Genomic DNA, 15337 nt, shown 5'->3' on the forward strand with positions numbered 1-15337 from the left:
TTCATTCTGGGTACATGAAAGTCAGGGGTGTAGAAGTCAGGAGCAGATTTGACCCACATCACTTAACTAACTCATGGATGTTATGTCTAACAACTTATGTTGCATTGGTTCATCCCAAACTATTAAAATTTTAACCAGCCAGGAAAAAAATAAGTGACAGAGTGGATTATTTAGTTTGGCTCTAGCATGCCCAGGAAAATAATAGTCATGTGTCAAACTTGTTCTAATATGGGTCTTTGCTATTTTAGGAACGACTGGATCCAAGTAGGGTTTTGTTATCCTAAAGGGACGACATTTTCCATTCTCTCAGACATCCATAATCGTCTTTTGAAGAAAACGTACAAAACTGGAACCTTCTATAGAACCTCTCAAATGGAGAAACTGGAGCACAGATATCCTAGCAAAGGATACTACTACTGGGATGAGGACACTGGGTAAGGAAACAGGCCTTGCTGATTTGGACACTGATATGAGAAAGCTGTTGGAATCATGAATTGTTTAGTCCATGCCATTAAAGGGGATCACAGCAAAACCAGAGATTCTTTCTGGGAATGTGATCAGCATTTAATTTTCCTGGGACTCCCACAGCTGCCAGTCATTGACAGGCTCTGCTGCACTGCCAATTACTCTGGGAAATGCTATGCCAAGTGAATACAAATTAGGAAAAAAACAAAAGCAAAGTGCAGACCATAGAGCGTGAAGCGTGGAGGCACACCCAACCCTTTTTGTTTTGAACAGCAACCGTTTATAAGCAGCCAGGTAGGGATTCACAGGAACTAAGAGAGTTAAGTCTGTTAGTTTCCTCTAAGGAATTAAAATAATGGGAAAGAAAGATTTAAAAAACAATCCAGGTATCTCTGTGTAAATGTATCATGATACAATAGAGCTCTAAGGGAGTTCAGGTGTTGTCTAATCTCTCCGTCTCAAGTTGCCTGACCTTCCCAACCGTTTCTGAGATGTGCATCCATGCCTGTGGTATGTTAAGCAGTAGAAATAACTGGCATCAGCACTGGGGGTTTGCAACACACATTATTGCAAAGTGTTAAGATGCAGTCCACTGAAAGCGGGACTAAGTCATTTGGTCTGACCAGAACACTCAGGGATGTTCACTCTTCTCCCCTACCTGCAGACTGCTGTTTCTGAAACTTAAAGCTCAAAATGAGAAGGAGAAATTTGCTTTCTGCTCTGTCAAAGGCTGTGAACGAATAAGAATCAAAGCTGTGATTCCAAAGACCGCTGGTGTCAGTGACTGTGAAGCCATGGCCTATCCCAAGTACATTGAGACGCCAATTGTAGAAGTCCCAATGCCTAAGAAGCTGTCTAGCGCACAACTGGTAAAGTAGTTGATTTATTATTGTAGCATTATTGTCATTGTGAGTCTGTAGTTCTGGTACATGTTGTTCCCATAGTCACAGAAAGACTTTGTACCAGATTCAGTATCTCCTGTGCCTAATTTTCTGAAACAGTTCAGGCATGTAAAACAATATGAAACAGATTCTTGCAAGTGCAGAAAGCACAGGTCCTCAAGGGACAGAGCTGCCCAAGACTTCAGTTGAAGTTAAATACTTAGTCTTTCAGGGGTCTGTTGTGAAGTGTTGGGCTTAGAAGTGCAGAGTCAAAAGTGATGAGCTGGAAGACAGGTTGGTCCAGGGAATCTGCGTCCAGACAGACACAAGGCCTCTTGCCTGGCCTCCAGCTCCTCCAGGCTATAAGAAAAGCCGTGTCAGAGAGGAGACTGCATAGCTGAATGTATCACTCATATCAAGGATTTTGCACAGCACTTTGTCTCCTGGATCCAACCCAGTCTGGTTCTAGGAGAGAGAAGGGAATATTTATTTGTTGGGTTTTTTTGTTGTTTTTTTTTTAATCATCACCCTTGGGGCAGGAAGGCAGAGCAAAGCCTCGGAGAATTATGTCCACTGCAGAATCACTCAAGCTTTGCCATTCGGTGAAACAATTTAAATGCTGACAGGCTAAGCAGAGAGGTTACCATTGTGCCCAGTCTCATTAGCAGTGCAATTTGGCAAGTCACAACTTATTATGTAGCTTTCTTGCTGATTGAATTTCTGGATTTAAAAGGCTTTCTGACAATGCAGCATTCAGGTAATGGACAACCTCACTAGAAACTGTTTTCTCTCCTTTTTCTTGTAAACAGAAGACTAAGGACCACTTACTAGAAGTGAAAATAGAAACTTATAAGAAACAATACTTCCACCTGAAGGATGACTTTGCATACATTGAGGTAAGCAAGTCCTCTCAGTGAACTTCTTAAGACTTATGAGACAAAATACTTGCTTCAATATTATGGAAAACTTACGAAGTTACCATGTATGATTAGCGTTGGGTCTCTTTTGCTTTGTATTTTGCAAAAAAATGGCCATAACTTCACTGTACTAGCAAAAACACAGCACAGTTTGACCTCAGAGATCCAGAATTCTGCCCTTTGATATAAAGAGCAGTCCAGTGGTATTCAACACTATTAGTGCTTCTTATAGTTGATTGTTTTGTATTTGTGTTGCTTTGACAGACCAGGCTTATTTTTCCTCCCACACAGGTTGATGGTATAAGGTTTTTCCTAACTGATGAGGGTATTCAACTGATTGTGATTGATGGACATCATGGAAAAGTTGTTGATCGAGTAACATTCAAGAACTCGATTCTACAAGGAATTCCAGCACAAATAGAAAATTATGTCAACAACATCAAAGATCAGTGAGTAAATAATCTAGTGTTACTAATGTGTAATATACAAGAATGCTGTACAAACACTCATCTTTTTCCTGATTTTAGTCACCTAACACAGGCCAGACTGAGTGGGATAAGAATGTGGTTTGTACCTGCTAACTGCAATAGTGTCCAAATGTGAACAGAACATGCAGGCAATGTAAGAATGTACAATGTGTGATTTAGGAACTGATCAAGCCCCAGATAAACTGCAGGACTACATTTGATTAATAAACTGTAGATCTTTATTTATGTTCTGGGTTGCAGATAAACTGCAGACTTAAATTCCTGAATAAACTCACGGCATTTATCAGTTTCTAGTGTACAGATGTGCACGGTTTACATTTTTCTACTGCCTGCATATGCTCTCAAATCTCCAAAGATTCCACTAATAAAATACATGCTCTTTGCGCATGTTCCTTGCCAAGAATAAAGGGCTGTGTGCTTTTATTTTTTAAGTATGGGAGCCAGAAATGCAGAGTTTTGGAAGTGGGTGGTAAGTATCCAACACATGTTCCTGCATCCTGGAGGACAGCGGGTTCATTTGGAATAATAATAGAAACAACCTCAGGACTTCTTTTACTGAAGGGGCTGTTCTCTTCTCATATTGGTTTGTAGAGCACTATTGGGAAATGAATATATTTCATTGTTATTAGATCTGTTCTGATTTTAAATCTGGTACCTAACATTCAATACAAATATGATCACTCTGTTGATGAATCATCTGAAATAACTGTGGGCAGATTGACAGGATATTGTTCTAGGATTTATTGTGGAGACTTGGAAGAAGTTTCAGCAGGGCTTCACAAAGGCGGATACAGCTGTGTTTCTACTATCTTAAATAATTCTAAGGGTTGCAAAAAACATGTCGAGTACAGAAAAGCATGGTAGTTGCTTGTTTTTCTTTCATAAGAATATAATAGGGTATTTCAAAGAACTCCATCAGCCTCTTTTGCAAGAAGTCCAGTCTCAATTCTGGCTGAATCCAGCTACCTACATTCTTTCTTACTTTAGATCACTTAAAACTGCCAGAGTGCTTTAACAGTTCCTCTCTGTAGGTGAAACAGCCTCCGTGGCTTCTTGGAAGCAGGATTGGGCCAGGTCTTTATTGTATGAGAGTAGTGCAGAGATCCTTAAACCAGCTGATAATCTCACTAGAAAGCTGTGTAAATGTCCATAGTGCTGAGTGTGGGAAGGCGCATAAATATAGCACCAAAGCATCCTTAAACATACTCCAGTCACTTGCCTATCAAAATCGAAAAGCGAGCATCTCTTACCCCCATTCCTTCCGTGCAGGGGTCACAGGGAAATGAAAGTTTCCTAAGAGGGCTATGTAGCCTAATGGCCAGGACGCTCAGCTGGGAAGAAGGAGAAGAAAAGCACTGGCCTTTGATTCCTGCTTTCAGGATGATGTCTAGTTTGATTGTCTAATATAAAAAAAGTCGAGGTCAAAATGTGAGATGTGATAAGGTTCAGCAGGCTTTGAGAGGGGGGCTTGAATCCTAATTAGACTTCAGATGTATTTAAGTCTATTGAAATCCTTTTTAAGAACCTATCAGAAGGACCTATAGCCTTTTTTGGATCTGAGCCTGATTGTCTCTTTTCATTAGCTTTGGAACTGGATTAGGATTAGGACTGGAATTGGATCAAACATGATCAGTACCTCTCAGATCTCACTCAGTTCCATGTGTTTGCAAGGGGTGAAACCCCAAATCATTCTTCTTTCATCAAAAGCTTACCCAACCCTTCCCCTGTAGGCCCTTCCAATATGATTAGGCAAGGATTTCAGCTACAGCCATGAAAGATCTATCATCCATTTATCCAGAACAGACAAACATTGAGAGAAAAGTGTTGTTCAGAGTCAGATGCAGATACCATGCAGGTGGATCATCTGTAAGCCAGCAGCTTCTTGTCACCTCTGTTCCCTTCGTGACCCAGAAGATGAACTGTATAGAAGGACAGGGCTAGTGGAGAGAAAAGGGGCTCCACCAGCCAGAAAGCTCTGCCTGCCTCTCATGAAAAGATTGCTGGAACAGCAACTTTTAGATAGGTTTATGGATTCAGAAATGTGGAAAAAGGTGTTTCTAGCAATGACAAGCCTCTTGGTTCGCTTAAGAAACTCTCTGCAAGCCAAATTGCATTTTTTAGAATGAATCAATTTTTCTGATAAATTTCCCTGGGTTAACAAAACAAAACATCTGGCAAGTTTATTTTAAATTTCCATAGCAAGAAAGGCTTAACAGAAAGTAATGATTTTAGTGAAGTGAAAGAAAAAGAGGTGATTCAGCATTCACAAAGTAGTCAAAAACAGGCTGCCAGCTCAATCCACTCTTGTAAGAACTGAAATATTTTAACACCTCAGGTTTATTCTAGGAAAAGTCCTGATGACTTTTAGTTCTTTTGCTTCTGAGTTTCCTCTGCCACCATCTATTGCTATTTTTCCCTGAGCAGTTGCAGTTCTAGCTGAGGTGTTAAGATGTAACTACTGCACTTAGTAGCTCAGTGCTTGATTTCTGCAGGAGCTGTCATCTAATTAATTTAGTGATTTGGGTCCACTGTGATGTAGGAAAGGAGACCCAGCAAGGCTTTCATTTTGCAGAATTAACATTCGAGTCACTGGAAGTGTCACTCGTGGAAACCCTGCAAAGTGGAATGAAATTATGTCATCTAAACAAATGTTTTCTCAATCACTCTACAATGCTGCTCTAATTAGGAGCTGAGCAAGAATGACATCCCTGCCCCATTGAGCTTAATGGCAGAACTTCTGCTGAACTCACTGAAGCATCTTTCTTCCTTGACACACTTTAAGATAACTATTGGAGGTGCTTGGGAATCTTGTAGGAAGTAATGGAGTTGACTTTGTTCAGTGGCCTGTGCTTCTTTCCGGACAGTTCTTGCTATATGATTATCCCTTCATGATTATTCTGTGGGGGTTTTTTTCTCCCCCTTTAGAAATAGGCTTAGACAGTTGCTAAATTTTACCCAAATATTTACAGATTTGCACTACGTTAAAGGACTCACGCCCTGTCTTTTGTATATCACTTCATGTTTGTAAAGGACTCCAAGAAATTTCAAGGTGAAATACACTGCATGCAAGTAAGGCAGTAATAATAATAATAATAATAATAATAATAATACCCTTTCTCAGCAAAAGGATGCTGAAAAACGATGAAGAGTGTCAGGCCAGCAAAAATCTCAAGAAAGTGAATGTCTTCAGGATTTATCCTACAAATGATATAAGAGCAAGAGATAATTTGAGAGTTGCTGAGAGCATCCCAGAGAGAGCATGTTTCTTTCTAAGCAAAGCAGGATGGATGTGCTGGTTGGAAACACTTAAACCACCCTAGAAACCAGTTAAAAAAAAAAAAAATCAGTCTGCTTCCTAATGGGTTTGCATGATTGGAAAAGGGAACATATGACAAAATTCTTGGAAAGCATTGACGAAAGCTGCTAAAGCAGAAACCGCTATAGTTCATGGGTGTCTTTGAGTCACACAGCCAGGAGTTACCAGTGCTGTCAGGCAAGAGAGGAACGTTTTCTAACTCTTCATGTGTTTATAAATGGCTTTGTTTCCTTCAGCTCTATAGTGCTGATGACATCTAAAGGAAGATTCATTTCCAAAGGACCATGGACTAAAGTACTGGAGAAACTTGGAGCAGCAGAGGGTTTTAGGTTAAAAGGTAACCACTTTTTAAAAAATACAGATTAAAAAAACCTTTGATGTATTTCCCTACCATGGTCCTAGTAATGGGACCTTTTGTCCTGCTTCTAAACTTTGCCTTGCCTATTTCTGTAAGCATGCACTCAAAACATCCTGGGAACAGTCATTTACTTATTTATTAAGGTTGTATCCACTGCAGCTTTGGATAACAGCATTCAGTTTAATACTGTATATTGAAAAAGTGTTCTGGCAATCGTTCTTAGAAGTAGAGTTCTTCTAGTTTTTTTTTTGATTTTCCAGACTTTTTAAATAAGGTAGTTTAATAATAGAACTATTGGTCTTTCCCCCAAATGCTTCAGAACAACAATTTTGATATTGTACAAACTTATTTTTAGGTGGCTCTCTCTTGAAACAAAATTCCAACTTGATGGCACAAAGTGTCTCTATTTCAACAGTGTCACATACTGCACTAGAATATTGTTCTATTGTAAATGTTTCTCTGATCAGCTCTAACTGTGAGCTTTTGGGCATGCTTTCCTTTTGCATGTGTTATACTAGCTAATGCCTTTCCCAAGCATGGAAGAATTTTGAGTATAAACGTCATGCCAGCAATGATAGTTCCAATAGACAGCTGAAACTGCCTGCTCTGACAGGTTCTTCCTTGTCTCTTTCTTCTTTGCTGGGTATCACATAGAGGCTATTATTAATTAATGGAAACATGCAACATGCAAATACAGTTAAACTTCAGCAGGAAAGTATTTCTTTAATGGAGAATACATAATTGGCCATGAGCCTTGCAAAGGCTGTGTGTGCATGTGTGTTCCTGTCCTCCTGCATTCTGTCCAACTGAGTGGGTGTATGGGTGCTTATTTGAAGACATGAGGCGCTCCTAACGTATGTGCTCTGATTTGCAGAAAAAATGGCTTTTGTTGGATTCAAAGGCAGCTTCCGCCCTGTCTGGGTGAAGCTGGTCACCGACGAGGATTCAGCTAAGATCTACCAAGCACTACCAATTCCTGTGGTGAAGAAAATGAAACTATGAGGACACACTGCTTTGCCTTCTGGCTACCAGCACTGCCCCCAATAGATGGACTACTGACTGCTTACAATAGGCACATTGCCAGAGTGTTCCAGAGATGTAGCATTTTGTTGTTCTTTTCAAAAAGAAATCTTACTGTAAGTAGCTAGAGCGGCCACGTGTGACAAAAAAGCATTCCTCTGTGATCAGCCTATGTTCTGTGATCATCAGCTGCTGTCCTGTTGATTTGCTCATTGATACCATGTTGACTCTCATGTTACAAAGCAAGGTTTGCCTCTCTGTTTTTACAAGGTGCTGCTTTTTTAGCACCCCTGTGACAGGCTAGTTTATGTGCTGCCCCTCAAAGGGTGAGTTCTAGATAGAAAGGCCATTGAGGATTATTGTTTTCCCCAGCCTCTGAATTGTCATAACACTCTTTTTCTTTTTCCATGGTGTTACTAGCTGCTCACATAAACATGGAATGCCAATTCAAAGGCTGCCTGAAAATCTAGGATAAAAAGAGTATATTTGAACGGTTACCCAGATGCTGGGAAACTTGACTGGACAGTAAGAATTTACCCTAAAGCTTCAAAAGCTTCAAAGACATTCGATCAAGCTCTTTGAGGTCTTTCTGCATTGTACATGCTAACCCATGGCACATAGCTGGGGAAAAAATGATAGAGGAGTGAATAAAGCGCACCAGCAGGGACTGATGAAACCATATCTTTCTGCTTGCTTAGAAAACAGTGGTTCTCCTATGGGTCGTGAATTTTTTAACAGTGTTTCTTCAGGTAGGGGGTTTTCCTTAGACAAGCAGCTGTAGGCTAACAGGAAAGAACTGTCAATCAGCACATACACTTCCTCAGCCTTTCTCATACAGTCCCTCCATACAACAATATTCAGGACCAAACTGGAGGGTTTATAGTTGCCAGCCAAAGATAGCATCCTGTCCACATCTCCAGTTTACAGCTGGCAATACTGGGATACAGCTTATTCTGCCTCAAACGGGGTGATTGTTTCACCTTTCCAGGGAGGTCAGAGGAAACAGGATCAGACTAGTCTGCTGTGTCTTGCTTTCCTATCGTGTCCTCAGGCTAAGAGTATGAGTATCTTAGGCCTCCTGGAAGAGTAATATGAGGCTGGCAGGTCATTGAGATAGGAGTCTTTGGGGTCTTACCAGGTAGCTGAAGAATTAGAGTGGGAACCCCCATAAGTAGTGGAATATCTTGAACCTCCTTTCCCCCTTCTTCAAAGCATAATCTTGTCAGCTAAAAATCTGGCTAATGAAGGCAGATTAGTGTGTCCTCCTGGGACATCTCTTGAAGCTGAGAAGTTGAACATTATCTTGTAAAACTTTGTAAGCACTTACAGTATTCAGTGATATTTCTGTCTGTTGCTCAGAAATGCTATCAAAGTGTCTCCTGTGGCTCTGGCTAGTCTAAGAAATCTAAGGAGGGATAAAATGTAGGAAGAATAGTTTTTCAAAGCACATAAAATTGTCAATTTTGCCAATAATATCTGTGTTTGTTTTCCCCCTTTGCCCCTCTCTGCCACCACTGCTACAAAAATTGTTCTGGTTGCTGATGGTGACTTTGTTTTGCTCTGTTTTAGAGCTCTTGTGACTAAGTTGCCTTTTTCCAATGGTATCCAAAATATATTAACTTGTGACTAGAATGAAAGAGCAGTGATTCTGAGTGCCATTCCAAAGGGTGGGCAGATGTCAAACTCTATAAGCCCTGTCCCTAATTTTTAGATTAGTTGCTCTGAAAGTCAAAGCAATCATGAGCAAAATTCAGGTAGCGCTGTAGGTTACATGCCCCTTAAGCCTCTCCTGGGTTTTGAAACTGGAAACGTTCTTTTCAGTCTTTCTATATAGCTGTTTTGAACAAGTTGAATGTCATGTGTGTTGTATTTAAGAAAAAAAAAGAAAGAAAAGATCCAAGCTTTCCCTCCCTTGCTTCTCAACAAGAGCCTCTTAATGAAGGATTTCTCCTTCCAGCACAACTATTTTTACTCTTTAGGCATTTGTGCCACTTCCAGAATGGGCAACACTTTTAAAAAGCAAACAAGTATTTTCCCAGTGTCTTATGATGGTTTGAGGATTCCACCCTCAAATCACAAACTATTCCTTGAAAAAGTTAGTCTCACTTATGTTTCAACCTTGATTATCCAAACCTCATTTATCCGATGGCCAAAACAGAGCCAGATCCCTGAAGTCTAGCAAATACAGTGAAAAAGACATTGAGTATGTCGGTCTGCGTTATCTCAATGTATACACTATCCTGAGGCAATTCTGTTTATATAATTGCACCCGTCACACTGTATTAGTGGAACACATGCTCTCAAGAGATGGACCAAAACAAGCATATTTCTTTCATGAACAATTGACAAACTGCATGAAGGAAAGTAAGACTCAGAATGTTCCTGGTTTGGGATTTGGTTTTCTACAAAGCACCGTGGGTGCAGGGGTTGCCCTTTGTGGTGCACCATTTAACTGGGTCACTAACAGTTTCCCTTCCCCGTTCTTTGTGTAAATGCCTGGGAGGATCATGCCACGTGGGTCAATTCCCTAGACTGGTTTGTTCAGCTACTATAAGCATGTTGCATCTGTGCTGAAGTGTAGCTTCTAATTTTACAATTTTTGAAACTCTCAGGGTGAAATCATAAGACTTGGCTCTAGGAAAACCTTTTTTTTTTCCTAAAAAAAATCTTGTCTTATTAAAAGAAGAAAACTTTTTAAGTAGCTTGTTCTATCATGTAAGGCTTGTCACATGGGGCCTGTTTGGAGTTAGGGCTGGGTCTCATGCTGTGAATACTTAGTATAGGATCACTGCAGTCTGCTAAGCCTGATGGATAATAGAGCATCATAGCAGAGTGTAACGGGGCAGATACTCCTGTGAAATGCAAAGCGCTCCCATTGACATTTATGGGATGAAGTCAGTGTATTACTCTGAAGGCAAAATTTAGCCTAATATCATCACCAATCAGCAATAGTTTTGTGCCATATGATTACTTTTTAATATTTGACTGTTCTAGAATTTGCACTTGCACATCTTGACTAGTGAATTAACTGACTGCTTGTACTTTGTACAATCTTTTAACAGTCCCTGCACAAGCTGCAGTTATCCTCTTTATAAGGTTTTATTACTACATATGTTCTCATGTTTGCCCACACAGACAGTTGCCATTGTAAGAGTGATTTTTTGATTGGATTTTGTTTGTTTGAATGTTTGGTTTTTGCATCTGTTCAAATGCTTGTATTACCTGTCGCCGAAATAGCTGGTCCTTTTTCGGAGTTAGATGTATAGTGTTTTGTACATTTTCTTATAGACTTCCCAAATGAAAAAGATATATTTTCTATTTATTTATTACAATGGCACTAAGACAACTAAATTGCAGACATATGAAGCATTTTTACTGGAGTTTAGCATTGTCCAGGTTGTTAAGGAGGTCGGCAATATGTCTTTTCCGATAATCTGCTTTGCACTTGAAAGCTCTCTATGTCAGCAGAATGTGGTAATGCATTGACTGTCTATTTTATGATGACAAGAGCTCTTGGAACATTAGTTCCAAAAGTTTGTGGCTTACAACTGAAATAATATGTAGTTGTTTGGAATACACATTGTTTATCAAAATAAATATTCAATGCAAATTTCCCAGTTTATTTTTGTCTCTTGTCTCTTCAGTATCACTCTATAACAATGAATCAGTATTTGCTGGATTATCTCCTGTTTTACCTAACTCAGTTTGCTCAGTCTGTTTTGATAACTTGCATTCGTGTCTCAGCTTAAATCTTAGTAGCTTGCTTTCCTACGAAAATAAAACTTCTGCAATTATGCTGGATCTAGCGTGGAGAGAAGCACACACAAAACTACACCTGCTGAGAGAAAGGTACACAGCATCTTACTTGCTTCAAAAGATGGCGGCTGGGGCCAAAAAACCTGTGTACATGTTGGCTGTCAGCACACACTGTAGCACATTTGACTATTTGCCCAGTCAAACTTGTGAGATCAGAGACAGGGAGACATGAAGGAAAGGACACGGGAGCAGGAAAGGGGATATTACAGTGGACAGACACAGGAAGGAGCTGGAAATACTGGGCTGTGCATAGAGCAGGTGGGGGATAAGGAAACGTAAAACAAAATCAACCAAAAACCAAACTTCTTTAGTTTCCCTGTTCACAAAACTTTTTTTTTTTTTTTTATTAAATAGGGTGAACATGGAGGAGACATATATATGTAAATAATATAGAAAATATGTATAATTTTTTCATAGTAGGAAGCTATAAAGCCTTATGAGCATCCCACTATCAGGTCAAGTATTATTTCAACTGTAAATTTTCTGCTCTGGGACAGTGCCAGCTGAACAGACTCTGCTATAAAACTTTTTCAAGGCTCCAGAACTGAAATGGGATTTTTTTTTGGTGGCAGTAATCAGCATTTCTAACATCCAAGCACATATTTTTTAATCAAGTCTCAAAATAGTAATTAGTGCACTGGAGGATATGGCATCACCTGCCTAACTCCTCCAGGCCAGGAAACTAAAAATGCACCCTGCCTACTCATGTCAGATTGAAATTACTGATATGTTTGACTTCTCTAGATCAACTCCACGGGGAAAAAAAAAAAAAAAGATGAAAGCAAAGGCAACAGTCTCACCCCACAGCACCATTGCAGGGAAAAAAAGAAGCGTCTATTTAATAGTGCGACAAGATCAAAGCTGGCAGAGCACTTTAAAGGTTTCAGTGCTGAGAACTATAGAGACTACCACAGGGGTAAGGGGCAGAGCTGGGCTTTTAGCATCCTGCCACACCTCCATGCTGCCTCCCTTCCTGCCTGCCGCCTCGCTCCTGTCGTGCACCCACGTCCCTCCTCTCAGCAGCAAAGCTAGCGTGAGAAGGGTGTTACCTTTGATGTGGACCTACAGCCAGCAAGGCCTAAAAATCACAATTTAATTTTTTTTTTTCTTTAGTGGCCTGTCTAGAGGGATGTGGGGAGGAGTCATGGGCAACTTCGTAGCGCTTGTCCTGTCTCTCCCAGCCCCCTCTGCTTGCAGGGATGGATGGGCACCAAGTGCCCTCTGCAGCAGCAAGCTCTAGAGGACCACGGCCTCGTAAAGCAAACAGTTAATCTGCAGCCAGCCACAATGAGAGCAGGGGATGTGTGCACTGCTCTGGCAAGGCAGGGCAGCCAGGTGGTAAAATCACAGCAGTGAGGATTAAACACGTGCACACCAAACCAATTCCAGAAAGCTTCATGTGGGGAGCAAGACATGAAGCTGGGGGGGGGGGGCCTTGCTGCCTTGCCCTCCACCTATCCTCCTTTCTCACTCGTCTCCCCACTTCAGCTCCCCCACCCCTCGTTTCCTTTCCACCTTCCTTTCCCCGCTCTGTCTCTTCTCCTCTTGCAGAAGGAGCAAAACTCTTCCCCCAGAACCACATGGACCCTGGCAGCCATGAAGAAGATGACAGCAGCATCGGTTCACCCTAGTCTGTCGGCAGGCAAGCAGCTGTCACTTGCATTGGTGGCTTCTGGCCTTGCATGTGCCCCAGGATCACGGGATTTAGTGATCGGTTGGGTTTTTTTGGTACCTACAACACCTTGCAGGCCTGTTTGAGGGCTGAGGGAGGTCCTGATGTCCTCCTGGCCTGGGATCACCCCCCCCCAGCCCACGCCAGGGCCTTGCTGTTGGAGAGTAAGTGATGTTTAGATCCAGAAGAAACTCTGCTTTTAATACATGGCAGCAGCGGAGTTTTTCACACTGTGAGGCAAATGGGAGGCTGTCGATGGAAAGCATCAGCAGATCCAGAGACTTGAATTTATTGGTTGCTTTCATGAAAACAAGTTATAACCTCAAGTTTATGTGTCTCCTCCCCCCCCCCCATATGCCATTAATACCTTGGTTCTCACTAAACATATGCTAACCACAACAAAAAGAAAAAAGTCTCCCTTGGCACCTAAAGCATTAGGCACATATATAAAGGTGTCTGTTTTCCTCTAGGTACAGCTGAAGAGTTGTGTAGCTATTAATGGAAAGGACAGACAGACACTGCATGGCATCGGCCATCTCTGGCATACCTCTGCTTGACGCCCTCAATAAATAAGGAACGTGAAGGCAACTGTAAGTGTGTGTGAAAGTGATTTCTATGTATATACAGCCATTAGAAATAATAATAAACTATATACATAACTATGCAATTCATTACATCATTAGTCCCAATTGCCACATTTTTTTTATTGTTATATGTATATATTTAATATGGAACAGCTGAAATACATACTATAGCTGAATATACAAGCTAGACTATATATTAACTTTATTACCTTTTACATTATGCTTAATTCGTTAGGAAAGCACTAAGAGAGCACTGCTGCGGAGGCTGCCACAGCGCTGTGGGCAGGGCGCGATGTTTCCCCACCGCCGGCAGCGGCGGTTGCCTGCCCGCGCCTGCCCTCTCGCGGCCGCGCTGCCGCCCCGCGCTCGCCGCGCCCCGCCCCCCCCGCTAGCGGACGTTAACGGCCGCAGCTGGCGCGAATTTCCCGCCTTTGGCACGAGGGGGAGGGCGTCCCACGCCCTTCACAGGCCCGCCGCGGGCCCAGCGGTAGTAGGACGGGTGGCGTTGTTATAGGTTGTCCTCACAAAGGTCCCGCAAGCGCAGAGGTCTTGGAGGGAAGGGGTGTTTCTGTTTCAGTGCGTCTGTAAAGATGAGCACTGAGAAAAGGTGGGCTGATAACACTGCTGTCACTGTAACTGTCCACCCAGTCGCCCTTCAGCAGCAACTTGGCATTTTTCCAGCATTGGTTCCCAGTGTAATCCCCTTAAATACCCAAATAGAAGATGGCAAAGTAAAACCTCCAGAAGCACTGGTCTGGAGGGAGAAGCTGTTGTGTGGGCTCACCTGTGGAAAAGGGACTTATGGGGAGCAAGCTGAAAACCCTTACAGCTTTCACACCGCTCGGCTCACTGTAGGTCAGCTTTTTATAAATCAAGCACTTGGCAAAACTTCATTGGAAATATGTTAGTGTATTATCTGGCAAAGTTTTAGAAATTAGTACATCTTTATCTGAAGTGGCTGGCCTTTTAAGGGGGGGGGGAGTTTAAGGAGTGGTTTTGTTGTTTTTTCCTTTTTTTTTTTTTCTCTCCCCCCCCTTTTAGATGTTGCGTTGGACAATGGAAAAACAGGGGATGGGTTGAATCACAAACCAAGAAAAACCCAGAGAGCTTGGCTCTTGCATAAACTCATTCTTAGCCCAGCATGACAGTAATATTCTCAGCTGAGTGTCACAATCTTATATTTAGTCTCTTCTGAGCAGTAAGCAAATAACAGAGCTGTTAACAGAGCTGAGCATTTTTCTCATCACTAAAAGACTTCAGGATGTTCCCCCTCCTTTGCTTCACAGAGCAGCAGATGGGCAAAACTCACTGATCCAGTTCTTTGATTACTTTCTCCCCTGCCCTCCCCTCCAAAAAATTTGCTAGACAATAAAAAACATTGTTTGGCCAATGCCCAAATTAAAGTGCTTTTTATGCAACACTTGCGGGTCTTTGGATCAGCCACTCTATCACCTTCCACCAGAACGTTAAGCCAATTTCTTTTGGCTTTTTCAGCCCCAAAGGGCCATTCCAGCAACTGACTCAGAGACTGTTCTGCCACACCACCTTCTTTCAGACCAAAAGGATGGGGGAGGGATGTGTAGAAACCACTGCTGTGACTACACCCTTCCTTCCCCTTGCCCCTCGCAAGTCTTCTTCACAAAACACACCTTCAAAAGCTCCTTCCTACACTGATCCCTTAGCTGTGGCGTTGAATTCACCATGTACAGCCAGTGTACAATCTTAAAACAAAAACCCAGGGAGCGCTTCATCACCCTGTAAGTAGAATAATTCACAGTTTCTGGATCTGATTCTTAGCTGAAATATCTCAACAGTCAAGA

At 41.7% G+C, this 15337-nt stretch overlaps 1 protein-coding gene across 1 annotated transcript in view; it reads left to right on the forward strand.

Annotated features, from left to right (window-relative positions):
* Positions 1-11067, forward strand: part of CEMIP (cell migration inducing hyaluronidase 1) — a 56965-nt gene extending 45898 nt beyond the window's left edge. The window contains exons 24-29 of the mRNA XM_013957227.2: positions 249-434; positions 1130-1334; positions 2156-2242; positions 2555-2712; positions 6304-6404; positions 7300-11067. Coding sequence (XP_013812681.2) covers positions 249-434; positions 1130-1334; positions 2156-2242; positions 2555-2712; positions 6304-6404; positions 7300-7427 — 865 coding nt within the window. The 3' untranslated portion in view covers positions 7428-11067. The remainder of the gene's footprint in view (positions 1-248; positions 435-1129; positions 1335-2155; positions 2243-2554; positions 2713-6303; positions 6405-7299) is intronic.
* Positions 11068-15337: the final 4270 nt, after the last annotated feature.

Source organism: Apteryx mantelli, chromosome 15 (genome assembly GCF_036417845.1).
Source record: "Apteryx mantelli isolate bAptMan1 chromosome 15, bAptMan1.hap1, whole genome shotgun sequence".
NCBI lineage: Eukaryota > Metazoa > Chordata > Aves > Apterygiformes > Apterygidae > Apteryx > Apteryx mantelli.